General features: G+C 34.7%; 1 protein-coding gene across 10 annotated transcripts in view; it reads left to right on the top strand.

The window, feature by feature from the left end:
• TTK (TTK protein kinase) overlaps nucleotides 1-14280 on the top strand; it is a 54947-nt gene that overhangs the window by 24315 nt on the left and 16352 nt on the right. For 6 of the 10 annotated variants that reach the window (XM_082730261.1, XM_082730262.1, XM_082730257.1 and 3 more), the window contains exons 10-13: nucleotides 448-568; nucleotides 5058-5206; nucleotides 9049-9185; nucleotides 10562-10688. In XM_082730261.1, coding sequence (XP_082586387.1) covers nucleotides 448-568; nucleotides 5058-5206; nucleotides 9049-9185; nucleotides 10562-10688 — 534 coding nt within the window. The remainder of the gene's footprint in view (nucleotides 1-447; nucleotides 569-5057; nucleotides 5207-9048; nucleotides 9186-10561; nucleotides 10689-14280) is intronic. The other 4 variants (XM_082730258.1, XM_082730264.1, XM_082730266.1 and 1 more) reach the window with 1 other exon arrangement.

Below are 14280 nucleotides of genomic sequence, written 5' to 3'. Positions count from 1 at the left end.
ATTTTTTGTGATTTCTCTATTTCATGATCTATGCTTATTTTACCTAAGTTTACTTTTTGGATTTAGAGTCTTGGACTTATACAAATTTTAATTTTCATTAACATTTTTGGGATAAATTACAATCATAGTAACAAAATAATGAGGCGTGTTTTATGTTAGATTCAAAATTTCAATCTCTCTTTTTAAGTGAGAGTATTTTAACAATTGATTATGTCCATTGAAAACACATTACCCAGATTTATGGTTATGGCCATTCCTGATGCTCTAGTCAATAATGAAAGAAATTAATCTTTTCTCGGTGTGTGAGTCTACATCTGATGATAGTAGATAATTTAGTTAGCAACCTTTTCACATAGATGAGACTTCAGTATTTTGAAACTAAGGCAAATTAGTGGTATTGTTGTTTATGAGACTTTATTTTTTTGATATCTTATTCTTTTCATGTAGTCTATTCAAAATATCCATTCCAAGGAAACTGTGATGTCAGATGAGAAGAGTTCTGAACTTATTACTGATTCAGTAACCCTGAAGAATAAAACTGAATCAAGTCTTCTAACAAAATTAGGAGGTAAGAGAAACAAACTAAGCTTCCTTGAGAAAACCACTTTAGGGGCACCTGGCTGGCTCAGTCAGTTAAGTGTCTATCTTTAGCTCAGGTCATGATCCCAGGGTCCTGGGATCGAGTCCTGCATCGAGCTTCCTGGTCTTCAAGGAGCCTGCTTCCCCTTCTTCCGTCTTGTATACTCTCCCTCTCTCTCTCTCTGACAAATAAATAACATCTTTAAAAAAGGGGGAAAAAAAAAATAAAAGAAGAGCACCACTTTGTTGCTTGGGAAAGTTGACCAGCCATGTAAGAATTGCATTGTAAGACTATATCTAAATCCCTTTATCTTGATGCCAGTTGAGTTATATAAATGTATGAAAAAGTATTAAATTCTGTAGCAACATAAGTTTATTTGCCTAAAAGGTGCATAGAAAGAAGAATGGAGGGAAAGTACAATTGGGCTGAGTTAGTTTTCTCAGCTGGCTTGACAAATACTTTCTGGAAAAAACAGAGAAGCTGTATTATCTATAGGACAGTTCTCTCTTTTTTATCAAACATTTGATTTTCTGCTATGTGAGTACTATGATAAATGTTCTAAGGGTATATAAATGAATTAGACAGGGTCCCAAGGAGATTGCCATCCAGCATGGAAGAGAGACTGATAAATATGCTGTGTAGAGTTTAGAGAGTGTCATGAGAAACACATAAATAAATATTATGAGAATTCAGAAGAGGGAAAAACCTGGAGGACCAATTGGTTTAGGATAAATAAGAAAATGTTTTGTGGGGGAAAAGAAACATGAAGAAGTCTTTGGGCTTAAATAGGAAGAAATAGCAGTGATAGAATATTTCAGATGGAAGGAATAGCAAAAGCAAAAGAATAAAATATTTTAAGAATCAAAAACAGTCTAGTTGTGTGAAAAACTGTAACAGATCATATAGAAGTGGGAGATAAGACTAGATAGACTGAACACCAGGCTTAAAGTGTTGTTTTTGTTTTTAATTTTGTTTTTTTTTAGATATCAGAGTACTGATAAAGATTTTTGAACAAGATCACAAATTGGATGATTCTTGTCCAAACAAAAGCTGACAGATTGACTTGAATGTTTTTATTTTATTTTATTTTATTTTATTTATTTATTTGACAGAGAGAAATTACAAGTACACTGAGAGGCAGGCAGAGAGAGAGAGAAGGAAGCAGGCTCCCTGCTGAGCAGAGAGCCCAACGTAGGACTCGATCCCAGGACCCTGAGACCATGACCTGAGCCAAAGGCAGCGGCTTAACCCACTGAGCCACCCAGGCGCCCCTGACTTGAATGTTTTTAATTGGACTGAGGAGGAAAACTGGGACAAATTAGGCTTGCTGAGACTCTTTGGTTTCCAGACTGAGACTTTCCTGGTGTTAGCCCTGGAAATTTCATAAATCAGATTAACCCTCAGTCCCTAACAAACCAGGACTATTAATCACCCTAGAATAGTCTCTTTTGCCGTTATTTTGACCTCAGAAGGGATTCCTATTTCTAATATTTGGAAGAAATTTTCATGACATCTATTATAAACTAGTATTACTGAAAAATCATTTTTCCCAAATATGCTTAATAGTACCAATCAGACACCTAATTTAATGTTTTTCAATAAAAGCTTGTTGAGTAGGGGCACCTGAGTGGCTCAGTGGGTTAAGCTGCTGCCTTCAGCTCAGGTCATGATCTTAGGGTCCTGGGAACGAGCTCCGCATCCGGCTCTCTGCTCAGCCGGGAGCCTGCTTCGCCCCTCTCTCTGCCTGCCTCTCTGCCTGCTTGTCATCTCTCTCTGTCAAATAAATAAATAAAATCTTTAAAAAAAAAAAAAAAAAAAGCTTGTTGAGTACCTACCTACACAGTGCCAGTAGTACTTTATTATATAGTAAAACTTATAGTCACAAAATTGTGCCCCGGTGAAATAGCATTTCATTCCTATATGTTTCTTATGAGTTGTATTCAAAGAGTGGGGTTGTAGGATCACAGGATGTGCATACGTTCCACCTGTGGCAGATAGTGCCAAACCATATTCTAGAATGGTTGTGCCTTTGACCAGCAGCTATTTTACTCTAACTCCATATTAGTCCCAATTGTTTTATTATTCGTTTTTAATTTTAGACATTTGTATGCCGCTAGGTGGTAGCTTATTGTGGTTTTAATTTGTACTTCTCTGATGGCTTACGATGTTGAACATGTTTTTCTATGTTTATTGGCCATTTGGATATCCTCTTATGAAGTTCTTGTTTGAATCTCTTGCCAATCTTTCTTTTGGGGTTTTCTTTCTTTTTCTCATTGATTTCTAAGAGATATTTATATCATCTAGACACATATCCTTTGTTGGATGGATGTGTTACAAGTAACTTCTCCCATTATGTAGTGAAGACTTTTTAAGAAAAGGAATTCTTAAATATCATGCATTTTAATTTATCAATCTTTTCCTATGTGGTGTTTCCTGTCTTTAAACAAATTTGTTTCTACTCTAAAATCATAGTAATATTTCCATATATTTTACGAATTATCATTTTTCATCATTTAAATTCATATATTTATCATTTAAATATCATCTGTTTATCATTTTTCTTTTCACATATTTCTATTTATATAGAAATTTTATGTTCTACCTGAACTTAATATTTGTGTATGTGTAAGAGGAAGTATCAGGATTCTGTTGTATTTTTTCCCATGTGAATATCCTGTCGGTCCAGCATCATTTATTGAAAAGACCCTCTTTTCCCTCAGAGAATTATAAATTAGGTGATCCTGTGTGTGATATTTGGCTTTGGAGTCTTCTTTGTTTCATAGTTCTTTTTATCTATTTTTGTGCCAGTGTTCTCTTAATTACTGCAATAAGTATATCTGTCAGTTGTAAATTCTTCCAACTTCATTCATCTTTGAGGCTGTATCAACTATTTAGGCCTTTTAGATTTCCGTATAATAATGTTAGACTCTAACAGATGCCATTTTGTAAAAAAGGGGATTTTGACGAAGACCCTAATAGGACAGGTTGACATCTTAACAGATAAGTTTTCTCATCTATTAACATGACATATTCCTTCATTCATTCAAGTAGTGTTTAAAATATCATCGAGAATCATTTTCTGCGTGGAGATTTTTCTTATCTTATGCTAGAGTTATTGCTAGATAGCTGACATTTTTTTGATGCTGTGTTGATGGATAAGATCTTTTTAAAAATTTTTTATCCTCTACTTCATTGTTGCTGTTATATAAAAATGTAACTGGTTTTAGTTATTGATTTTAGATACAATGTTTGCTAAATTTACAGAATAATTCCAATATTTTTCTATGGATCCTTTCATGCTGTTTGAAAATAATATAACATTTTTTCCTTCTAATTCTTTTAACATATTTTGTGTGTGTGTGTGTGCTGTATTGCACTTAACACCATAACAATGAATAGGACGGATGTTAGTGGCTATCTTAACTCATTTCTTATTTTAGAGGGCAGCTTTCAATATTTTACTTTCATGATAATTGCTGTAGATTTTTGTACTTACTCTATCAAATATCAAAACAGTGAATTTTGCTTTTTATTTAGATTATCATTAGTTTTTTGTGACTGAGTGTTGAATTTTATCAAATACTTTTTCTGCATTTGATTTGATCATGTATTTTTCTTCTTAGTCCTGTTATTATGGCAAATTAAATTGATTTAAAGTGTTATGCAAACTTTACATTTAGGAATAAACATAACTTGGTCATAATTCATTATCCCTATTGTATATCTGTTGCAAATATTTATTTAGAATTTTTGCATTTATTATCATGGTAGGAATGAATATTGATAATCATAGAATACTAAATATATTGTTGAGGCTCTATTGTTTGGAGACCATTAAGAAAATAAGATAACAGGCTAGTTTAAGGTAAAATTTTTTTTTTTTTAATTAAGGTTTTTTTTTTTTTTTTTGACAGAGATAGAGACCGCGAGAGAGGGAACACAAGCACAGGGAATGGGAGAGGGAGAAGCAGGCTTCCCGCTGAGCAGGGAGCCCCATGTGGGGCTCGATCCCAGGACCCTGGGATCATGACCTGAGCCAAAGGCAAACACTTAACGACTGAGCCACCCAGGCGCCCCTAAAATTAAAAAAAACAAAAACAAAAAAAACAACTGGAGGTCTTTAAAGTAGTGGGTTGGCTTCTCTTTATTAGTGAGACCTTATGATGTATATGTGTTTTTAAATTTTTACTTATTTATTTGGTGTTCTCTGGTGAAGACCAGAAGTATTTAAATTCAGAATCGTTTCTGTTAAAGCTCTAGATAGCAGCTTAGGAAGATGGTTGTGTGGCACTTAATAAAATTGATTTATTAAAGGCAAATTGTCAGCAGCTAGTTTCAAGTTTTTAGTTTCTCTCCTTGTTATTAAGAGCAAAGTGCTAATACAGTTTGTAACATGTTCTTTTGTAGCTCAGATTTAATCTTGTTATTATCAGAAACCCTTTCCTTTTATTGATAATAACCGCAAATGCAATTTCAGAAACTAAGGAACATCATGAACCAAAGGTTCCAGAGAGTAACCAAAAACAGTGGCAGTCTATGAGAAAGCCAGAATGTGTAAACCACAATGCTGCTGCATCTTCAAATCAGTGGCAGATTCAGGAGATAGCCCGAAAAGTTGATGCAGAGGTAATTCTTTTCCTCTCAAGTATAGCATTGCTGTTATTTATAATGTGGATGATCATGTGAAATGTTTTCTTATTTTATTAAATCCTTATGTACCATAGTTAGTGAAATAATTTAGAGGATTTTCTTATTATTCACAAAACAATGATGATTCACAGTCACAGATGCAGTAAAAGTGTATAGCAAGCTAAAGTCTTATTTTCAGTGGTGTTTCTAGATTTCTGGTAAACTGGTGCAAAGGGTCAGCAAACTACAGCCTGTGGGTCAAATCTGGTTCCTGCCTGTCTATAAAAAAACTTTTATTAGAACACAGCCATGCCATTTATTACTATCTATGGCTGCTTTTAAACCATAAAAACTGAGTTGAGTCATTATATCAGAAGCCATCTGTCTCAGAAAGTCTCAAATGTTTACTTTCTTGTGCTTTAAAGAACACAGTATGCTGATCCCTGAACTCTTGCAATGCTGTGCCAAAGTATTTGACAATTTCCTATTGTGATCCCCAGGGATAAAATAGGAAAATATAGACTAGACAATGTATGTGAATTTATAACAGGTTGAATGATCATTCCCAAAGGCCAGAGGTCATTTCAGAAAGAATGATCTGGTAGGTTACTAGAGAGCCATACCTATATATAGTCCATGGCTATACTTCTCTTTATTTTCAGTTATATTCCAACTCGGTGTTTCTCAAACATGTTTTGGTCTTGGGGTCCTCTTTATACAAGGCCCTTAAAGAGCTTTTGTTTGTGTAGGTTATATTTATCTGTTTTTACTGTATTAGAAAATAAAACAGACATTTTTAAAATATTTATTAACTTATTAAAAATAATAATAAATCCATCACATGTGACTATAGATATACTTTTATGAAAAATAAGTATTTTTATATTTTCTTTCATTGAGATATAATTGACATATATAACATTTGTTTCAGGTATACAACCTAATGATATGTATTATGAAGTGATCCCCATAAGTTTAGTTAATATCTGTAGCCATACAGCTATACAGTTTTTTTCTTGTGAAAACTTACAAGATTTACTTTCTTAGCAATTTTCAAGGATGCATATAGTACTAATAACTATAGTCAACATGCTATACCTAATATTTTAATAACATTTATTTTGTAACTGGAGATACCTTTGTATCTTTTGACCCCATTCACCTATTTCGTCTGCCACCCACTCCCACTTCTGGCAACCATTAATTTGCTCTCTATCTATGAGGTTGGTTTTTTGTTTGTTTGTTTGTTTATTTGTTTTAGATTTAATGTATAAGTGTTACTATACAGTATTTGTCTATCTCTGTCTGGCTTATTTCACTTAACATAATTCCATCAGTATCCATCCGTGTTGTCACAAATGGCAAAATTTCACTCTTGAATGGCTAGTAATACTCCTCTGTGTGTGTGTGTGAGACAGAGAGACATTTTCTTTATCCATTCACCCATTGAGGAATACTTAGGTTGTTCCCATATCATGGCTAGTAATAATGCTACAGTGAACATAGGGAGGCATGTATCTTTTCAAGTTAGTGTCTCATTTTCTTTGGATAAATACCCAGAAGTGGAATTACTGGGTGTAAGATAGTTCTATTTTTAATTTTTTGAGGAACCTCTCTACTGTTTTCCATAGTGACTACACTGATTTACATTCTTACAAATAGTGCACAAGAATTCTCTTTTCTCCACATCTTTGCAAATACTCGTTATTTCTTGTCTTTTTGATAATTGTCATTCTAACAGGTGTGAGGTAGTTTGATTTGTATTTCCCTGATGGTTAGTGGTGTTAATCATCTTTTTACTTACTTAGTGGCTATCTATATGGCTTTGGAAAAATATGTCTATATATCTATTTACATCTTTTGCCCATTTTTTAATTGGACTGTTTTCTTTTTTTGCTTTTGAATTATAGGGGTTCGTTATATATCTTAGATATTAACCCCTGATCAGATATATGATTTACATATATTTTATCCCATTCTGATGATGTGCCTTTCATTTTGTTAATGATTTCCTTCACTATGCAGAAGCTTTTTAGTTTGATATAGTCCCACTTACTTATTTTTGGGTTTTTTGCCTTTGCTTTTGGTGTCAGATCCAAAAAAATCCTTGCCATGACTGGCATCAAGGAGCTTACTGCCTGTGTTTTCTTATGGAAGTATTATGGTTTCAGGTCTTACATTCAAGTGTTCAATCCATTTTGAGTTAATTTTTTTTTATATGGTGCAAAAAAGTGGTTGTTTAATTCTTTTGCTTGTTGCTGTCCAGTTTTCCCAACACCATCTTTATCTTACTTTATTAAAGATCTAAGTACTGAAATAGATGATATTAAATGGGAAAAATTGTGACAGTTTAAATCACGGATCATCTGAAATAACACCTTTCTTTTTGAAATTTGAAAGTCAATAGCATGGTAAAAAGACTCAAAACCATTTATTTGTCGTTAGGGAAATGCAAATCAAAACCACAGTGAGGTACCACTTCATACCCACAAAGATGGCTATAATTAAAAAGAGACAATAACAAATGTTGCTGAGGAAGTAGATAAATTAGAACCTTTATACATTGCTGGTGAGAATGTAAAATACTGCAATAACTTGGAAAATGGTATGGAAGTTTCTCAAAAGTTTAAACATAGAGTTGCCATATGATCTCACAATTCTACTTCAAAGTATATACTCAAGAAAACTGAAAAATCTAGATCCACACAAAAACTTGTACATGAGTATTCATAGCAGCATTATTCATAATTACCCAAGTTGAAAATAACTCTGAATATCCATCAACTGGTGAGTGAATAAATAAAATGTGGTACTCTAAGTTAATTACTTCAATTTATTATTCAATAATGAAAGATAATGAAGTACTAATAAATGCTACAGCGTGGATGAACTTTAAAAGCACACTAAGTGAAAGAAACCCTATCACAAAAGACCACCTATTCAGTGATCCCATTTATAAGAAATGTCCAGAATAGGCAAATCCTTAGAGGCAGAAAGTAGATTAGTATTTGCCAGAGACTGGGAAGAGTGAAGAATGGAGGGTGACCACTAATGGATACAGAATTTCTTAGAAGGATGAAAATGTTCTGTAATTAAATAGTGCTAATGATTGTATACTCTTGTATACATATTGAAAACCAATGAAAAGCAAGCTTAGGAAAAGAAGCAAAAGAAACTAGGTGGTTTCCTGAGGTCCCTGCTTCTCCAGAAGCCCTCTCAAGTAGAGTGTTTTTGTCTCACACCTGACCTTATAGCTAGAAACTCCCTGTAGCTATGTCCAGACTGTTTCTGCTTTTTGGATATACCAATCTGTTCCTTGCTCATTGCTATCATCTCTGAACATCCTAGTGACTCCCCATCATTCCTTGAAGATATTAGCCTCTGGATCACTTTCTCTACTTCAAATTCATAACTCTGTCCTCTCTCATGACCATTTCTTTAATTTCACCTCAGCTACCCATTCCCATACACTGTGGTTTTATTAGTTACAGAAAGACCAGTTTTCAGAAGTACAGAGTACTTATTTAGATGATAAAAGTTCAGTAACGGTTACAGTAGCCCTGATGGCAAAGGATATTAGATCCTGTTTTGTTAAACAATACTGTGTGCCTTCCCTCTACTTGTAATCCCTTTGCGGAAAATATAATAGGCTTTGGAATTTAGAGTAAGAGAGCTATACTGAAAAGTTACTGGAATTCTGGAATACATTTGTTTTACTTATTTTAGCAACCTTGTATATTTCGTATTTTTATTTTTCCTTTAGAAGTTATATTGTTTGTAAAACAATTCAACAGGTGACTAAAAACTCTAAGTTGTGATGTTCTTTTATTTTGGTTTAGCAGAAACAAACAACTTTTGAGCAACCTGCATTTTCAGTTTCAAAGCAGTCACCACCAATATCAGCACCTAAATGGATTGATCCAAAATCTGTTTGTAAAACACCCAGTAGCAGTGCGTTGGATGATTACATGAGCTGGTAATGCCTTTGATGCTTGGTTTGGCACAATAGAAGTAACATGGGCTTCAGGGCCAAATCTATAGTTGAATCCTGCTCTGTTAAAGAGTTTCCAAACTTCTGTTATTTTTCTGAGCATCAGTTTTTTCATCTGTAAAAGGGGAGGGGAAGATGACTACAATACATTTTTAAGGATTGTTCTGAAAGTCTGTTATAATCTGTTCCTACAGTCTATAAATACTCTAAATATTTAAAACTTCTTGATAATTTGCATTGCTACATGGATAGCTGTCTATTACTGAGAGAGATATTTTGAAGATTAGCATTCTTAGACTGGATAAAGGATAGGTACATTTTATAGCAAAGGAGATGTTCATTGGTATGTGATAGTTTCTGAAAGAGGTTGGTTATGTAGTTCACTCAGTACTGAGGGTGTTCTAAAGTAAAAGACTTGGGCAGATGGGAATGAGGGATGTGTGAAGAAATTGGATGGTCAGTGGTGATTGACAGGAAATAAGGATATCACAAAAGCAAGTTAATGATATTTCAAAGAAAGGAAATAATGGAATGTGGCACATCATATCACTCAGCTTGTGGGCATATTTTTAATATATTTTTAATGTCTTAGAGAATAACTTAAGTCCATGATGCCGTTTGCTTTTCATTTTCACAATGTACTCTTTGATCTTAATTAGAACTGGCCTTATAAATGAGGTTTTATAGCCTGGTGTCTTACGGATTTAATACAGTTTTGCTATTTATTACCTTGTTTTATTATAGTTTGGAATATTTTATAAATAGTTGCTAACTAGAATCTTGATGTAGTTATTTTTTGTGAAGTTAGGTTATTTATTGTCTACAAATTTTTGTAGAATTCCGTCATGCCAAGCACCATTCTAGGTGTTGAGGATGTGGCAGTGAATAGTGAGCACAAATGTGAACTCAACAGCTTTAAGCTCAAAAACCAAACTCCTCTGTTGTTATTGGCTTTTAGATATTTCTAGGAAGCTGTTAATAGAACATGATTATTAAAATGTACTCATAAACTCTATGACCATCCATAGGCTAATGTATGCCTTGGCTAAATTCTTATTAAGTAACCCCAACTCCATATTTTAATATTTTAATTAATATTTTAATTAATCATCTGACTAATTTTACTAGTAAGAATTTCTTGTCTAGGGGTAAAAAATTACTTTCAGAAAGAATTGCCCCCAAATAAAATTTCTAGTGATGGTGTACCTAGAATAATTAATTTAACTATATTATGAAAACTGACCTGGATTCTGTTTGATTAATACACTTGTTTATGTGTATCTTTGAAATCATACAAAAACTGAATCAGAATCTTGTTTTTACAATTTGAATGTTGTAAACTAAAACTGTATCTTTCCTAGTTTTAGAACTCCAGTTGTAAAGAATGATTTTCCACCTGCTTGTCAGTTGTCAACACCTTATAGCCAACTTGCCTATTTCCAGCAGCAACAGCAACAAATACCTGTTACTCCACTTCAAACTTTACAGGTTTGATAAGTTTATTTATGATGGTATATGATTAATGTATGATCAAGTCCAAAGATTGTATTTTCCCAGCAACTAGTTGTTAGGAATAGCTTTAAGAACTTTTCCATTCTTAGTTCTATGAGGTAGAACTCTTTTCTAATATCCTCCTAAGGATGCCTTGTGACTTATGGTTAGTTATTAAAGAAACAAATGAAGTTTTTTTCATTAACTAGGCCAAAAATCCAGGTGAAGAGCTAGATATAATTTCTCTTGTATTTGAGGTTGCTTTTTATTCCATTTCACTATTTCAGTCTGCTATTACTGAACAGCCTTATCATTGGCTGATTGATGTATAGGTAAGTTTTCAAGAATATCAAAATAGCAATATAAGATGCTACTAAAATATAAAGTAATTATTTAAAAAAAAGGAAATTTTTTGTTACTGAAGCAATTGTACTGCCATCTAAAGAAAAAACACTCCTGATATCAATACTAAAATTAATTTCTAATAACTGAGAGGTGGCTTAATACTGGTAGAAAGCTTGAACTCTGAAGGGAGACTTTCTGACCTTGAATCTTGGTCTCACTGCTTACTAGCTGTGTAAACTTCTGTAAGTTACTTAAATTTTCTGTGGCCATTTCATCATATATAAAGTGGGAATTACAAAACCGCCTACCCTATAGGATATTTTTTTTTTTTAAGATTTTATTTATTTATTTGACAGAGATCACAAGTAGGCAGAGAGGCAGGCAGAGAGAGAGGAGGAAGCAGGCTCCTTGCTGAGCAGAGAGCCCGATGTGGGGCTCGATCCCAGGACCCTGAGATCATGACCTGAGCCGAAGGCAGAGGCTTTAACCCACTGAGCCACCCAGGCGCCCCCCCATAGGATAATTTTGAAGATTGAATTAATTAATATATATGTAACTTACAAAAACATCTGCTACTTAGTGAATAATAAAAGTTAGTAGCAATTGTTATTTAAATAAACAGCCAAAAAGAACAACAACCAAAAAAACCACACAGGTAATTAGCTATTTCAAATTAAGAGATAAAAAATTTAGCTGACAGAAAGAAGAACAGTGGTTACCAGTGTCTAGAAAGAGGCAGGAATGGGGAGTTACTGTTTAATGGGTATAAAGTTCCAGTATGAGATGATGGATGATGGTAATGTTTGCACAACACTGTGCATATACTTAATCTTAATGATACTGAGTTGTATGTTAGAAATGGTTAAGATACAAATTCTTTGTTACGTATATTTTACAATTTAAACAGAACAAAAACGGGGGGCACTTCCATGGCTCAGTTGTTAAATGCATCTGGCCTTCAGCTCAGGTCATGAACCCAAGATCCTGGCTCTGTGCTCAGCAGGAAGCCTGCTTTTCCCTCTCCCACTCTCCCTGCTCCTGTTCCTTCTCTTACTGTCTCTCTCTCTATCTCTCTATCAAATAAATAATTAAATGAATCTTTTTTTTTTTTTTTTTTAAGGGAGGGGCACTTGGGTGGCTCAGTCGGTTAAATTGACTTAACTGACTGAGCCACCCAGGTGCCCCAAGAGGAATAGTTTTCTGGGGATTGAAGAAAAATAATAAATTACAAAGAAAGAAAGATGATCAGGTTTGCCTATATACATTGATTCAAAATACATATATTGAGCTATTACTCATGTCAGATCCTGTTTGAGTTGATACCTACAAGTCAAATTATGGTCAAGTGAAGTTGCCAAGAGCCTTTTAGAAAAGGCCAGTGTCAGGAGGAAACTGAAAAGGGGCTAGAGTGTGGCTAGAGCTCAGGCTGAGCACCTGAGGTGATCCTTAGGGTTCTGCTGGGACCTTTATTTTTATTTATTTATGTGTGTAGTATGTAAGTACGCAAGCTCTTCGCCCAGTGTGGAGCCCAACCTGGGGCTCAAACTTTCAACCCTGAGATCAAGAGTCTGATGCTTAATCGACTGAGCCACCCAGATACACCTCTGCTGGGCTCTTTAAATTTTACTCTGAGAGGGATATGAAGCTGTGCAATAGTAAGTAGCAGGTAAGTGAAGTGATTTTATCTGCATTTTGAAAAAATTACTCTGGCCACAGTGAGGAGGATGGACAAAGGGAGATGTGGAATGACCTATGTAGGAAACTGAGCTCCACATGAATTGAATCAAATAAGACAGAATTACTTTACTTTAAAAACTGTCAGCAGTTTCAGCAGTTAGGGGGAAGAAACACTGAACTGCCTTTTTCCCTCTCAGAAATTCTTAGTTTAGATATGAGAGGATTTTCCAAAAAGGATGAGGGGCAGGAGAAAGTAGTGAAAAACCTTGGTAAAATTGTAACTTAATGGAAAATAACAGGTACATATTTCAAAGCCTAACACCTTCTTATAGAAAACATATTTCAGGGATGCCTGGGTGGCTCAGTCAGCTAAACATGTACCTTCACCCAGGTCATGATCCCAAGGTCCTGGAATCGAGTTCCACATCAGGCTCCTTGCTCCTGCTTCTCCTTCTGCCAGCTACTGCCTTGCTTGTGCTCTTTCTCTTTCTCTCTGACAAGTAAATAAATCTTTTTTTTAAAAAAAGAGAAAAAGGGAAAAGAAAACATACTTCATGACTCAACAATGTTTTTTAACCCTAGAGGTTAAAGAAATTAATATCCTTATCTTTTATATTATGTAGAAGATTACAGAGGAATTCTAACATTTGGGGATCTAAAGCAGGACTTGGTTAAATTGAGGTTTTTTTCAGAACTTGTTTCAACTTAATCAGCTAATAATGTGCTCTTGTGTCTTCAGCTTCCTTGTCAGCTTGGAAGGACTCCTTCCATTGCATTCCATTGGTCCAAAGCATTTATAGGTCTGCAGAGAGCTCTAGTGTACAGGAAGGAAAGAAGGGGAATGTTGCACTAGGGCAGGAGCAAGAAGTTTGCTGAAGTGGATGCTGAAGTTCGGATTAACTTACATGTTGAAGGTCACCCAGCAGAAAAAGGGCATTGCTGAAATTTGCATTTGTCTGATTGACTCTGGAGCTTTAAGCACCTTAGTATAATGCTTTCTTTACACTGTAATGCTAAATGAAGAGAAAGAATATAGATATAATTGTTTTTTTATGTAAGTAAAGAGGTTTTTATAAGAAAAAGGAAAATGGGGTGCCTGGGTGGCAGAGTGAGTTAAAGCCTCTGCCTTCAGCTCAGGTCATGATCCCAGGGTCCTGGGATCAAGCCCCACATCAGGCTCTTTGCTCGCCAGGGAGCCTGCTTCCTCCTTTCTCTCTGCCTGCCTCTCTGCCTACTTGTGATCTGGCTGTCAAATAAATTAAAAAAAAAGAAAAAAGAATAAGGTGAAAAGTAATAGCTTGTGAGTTTGTATATTGGAAGAGATCTTAAATCTTTTTATGTTTCTAAAACGTACAGGTGAACTAATATAACATTGTATGCCAACTGCACTTAAATTTAAAACAATTTTTTAAAAAAAGAAGTGGGGGCATCTGGGTGGCAGTTGAACATCCCGTCCTGGGATCAAGTCCTGAGTCAGTCTCCCTACTCAGTGGGAAGCCTGTTTCTTCCTCTCCCTCTGCAGCTCCCCCTGCCTCTGCAGGCACTCTCTCTGTCAAGTAAATAAATA

Source organism: Mustela nivalis, assembly GCF_964662115.1.
Source record: "Mustela nivalis genome assembly, chromosome: 5".
Taxonomy (NCBI): domain Eukaryota; kingdom Metazoa; phylum Chordata; class Mammalia; order Carnivora; family Mustelidae; genus Mustela; species Mustela nivalis.
The sequence above is the reverse complement of the archived record's forward strand: the minus strand, read 5'-3'. Positions and strand labels throughout refer to the sequence as shown.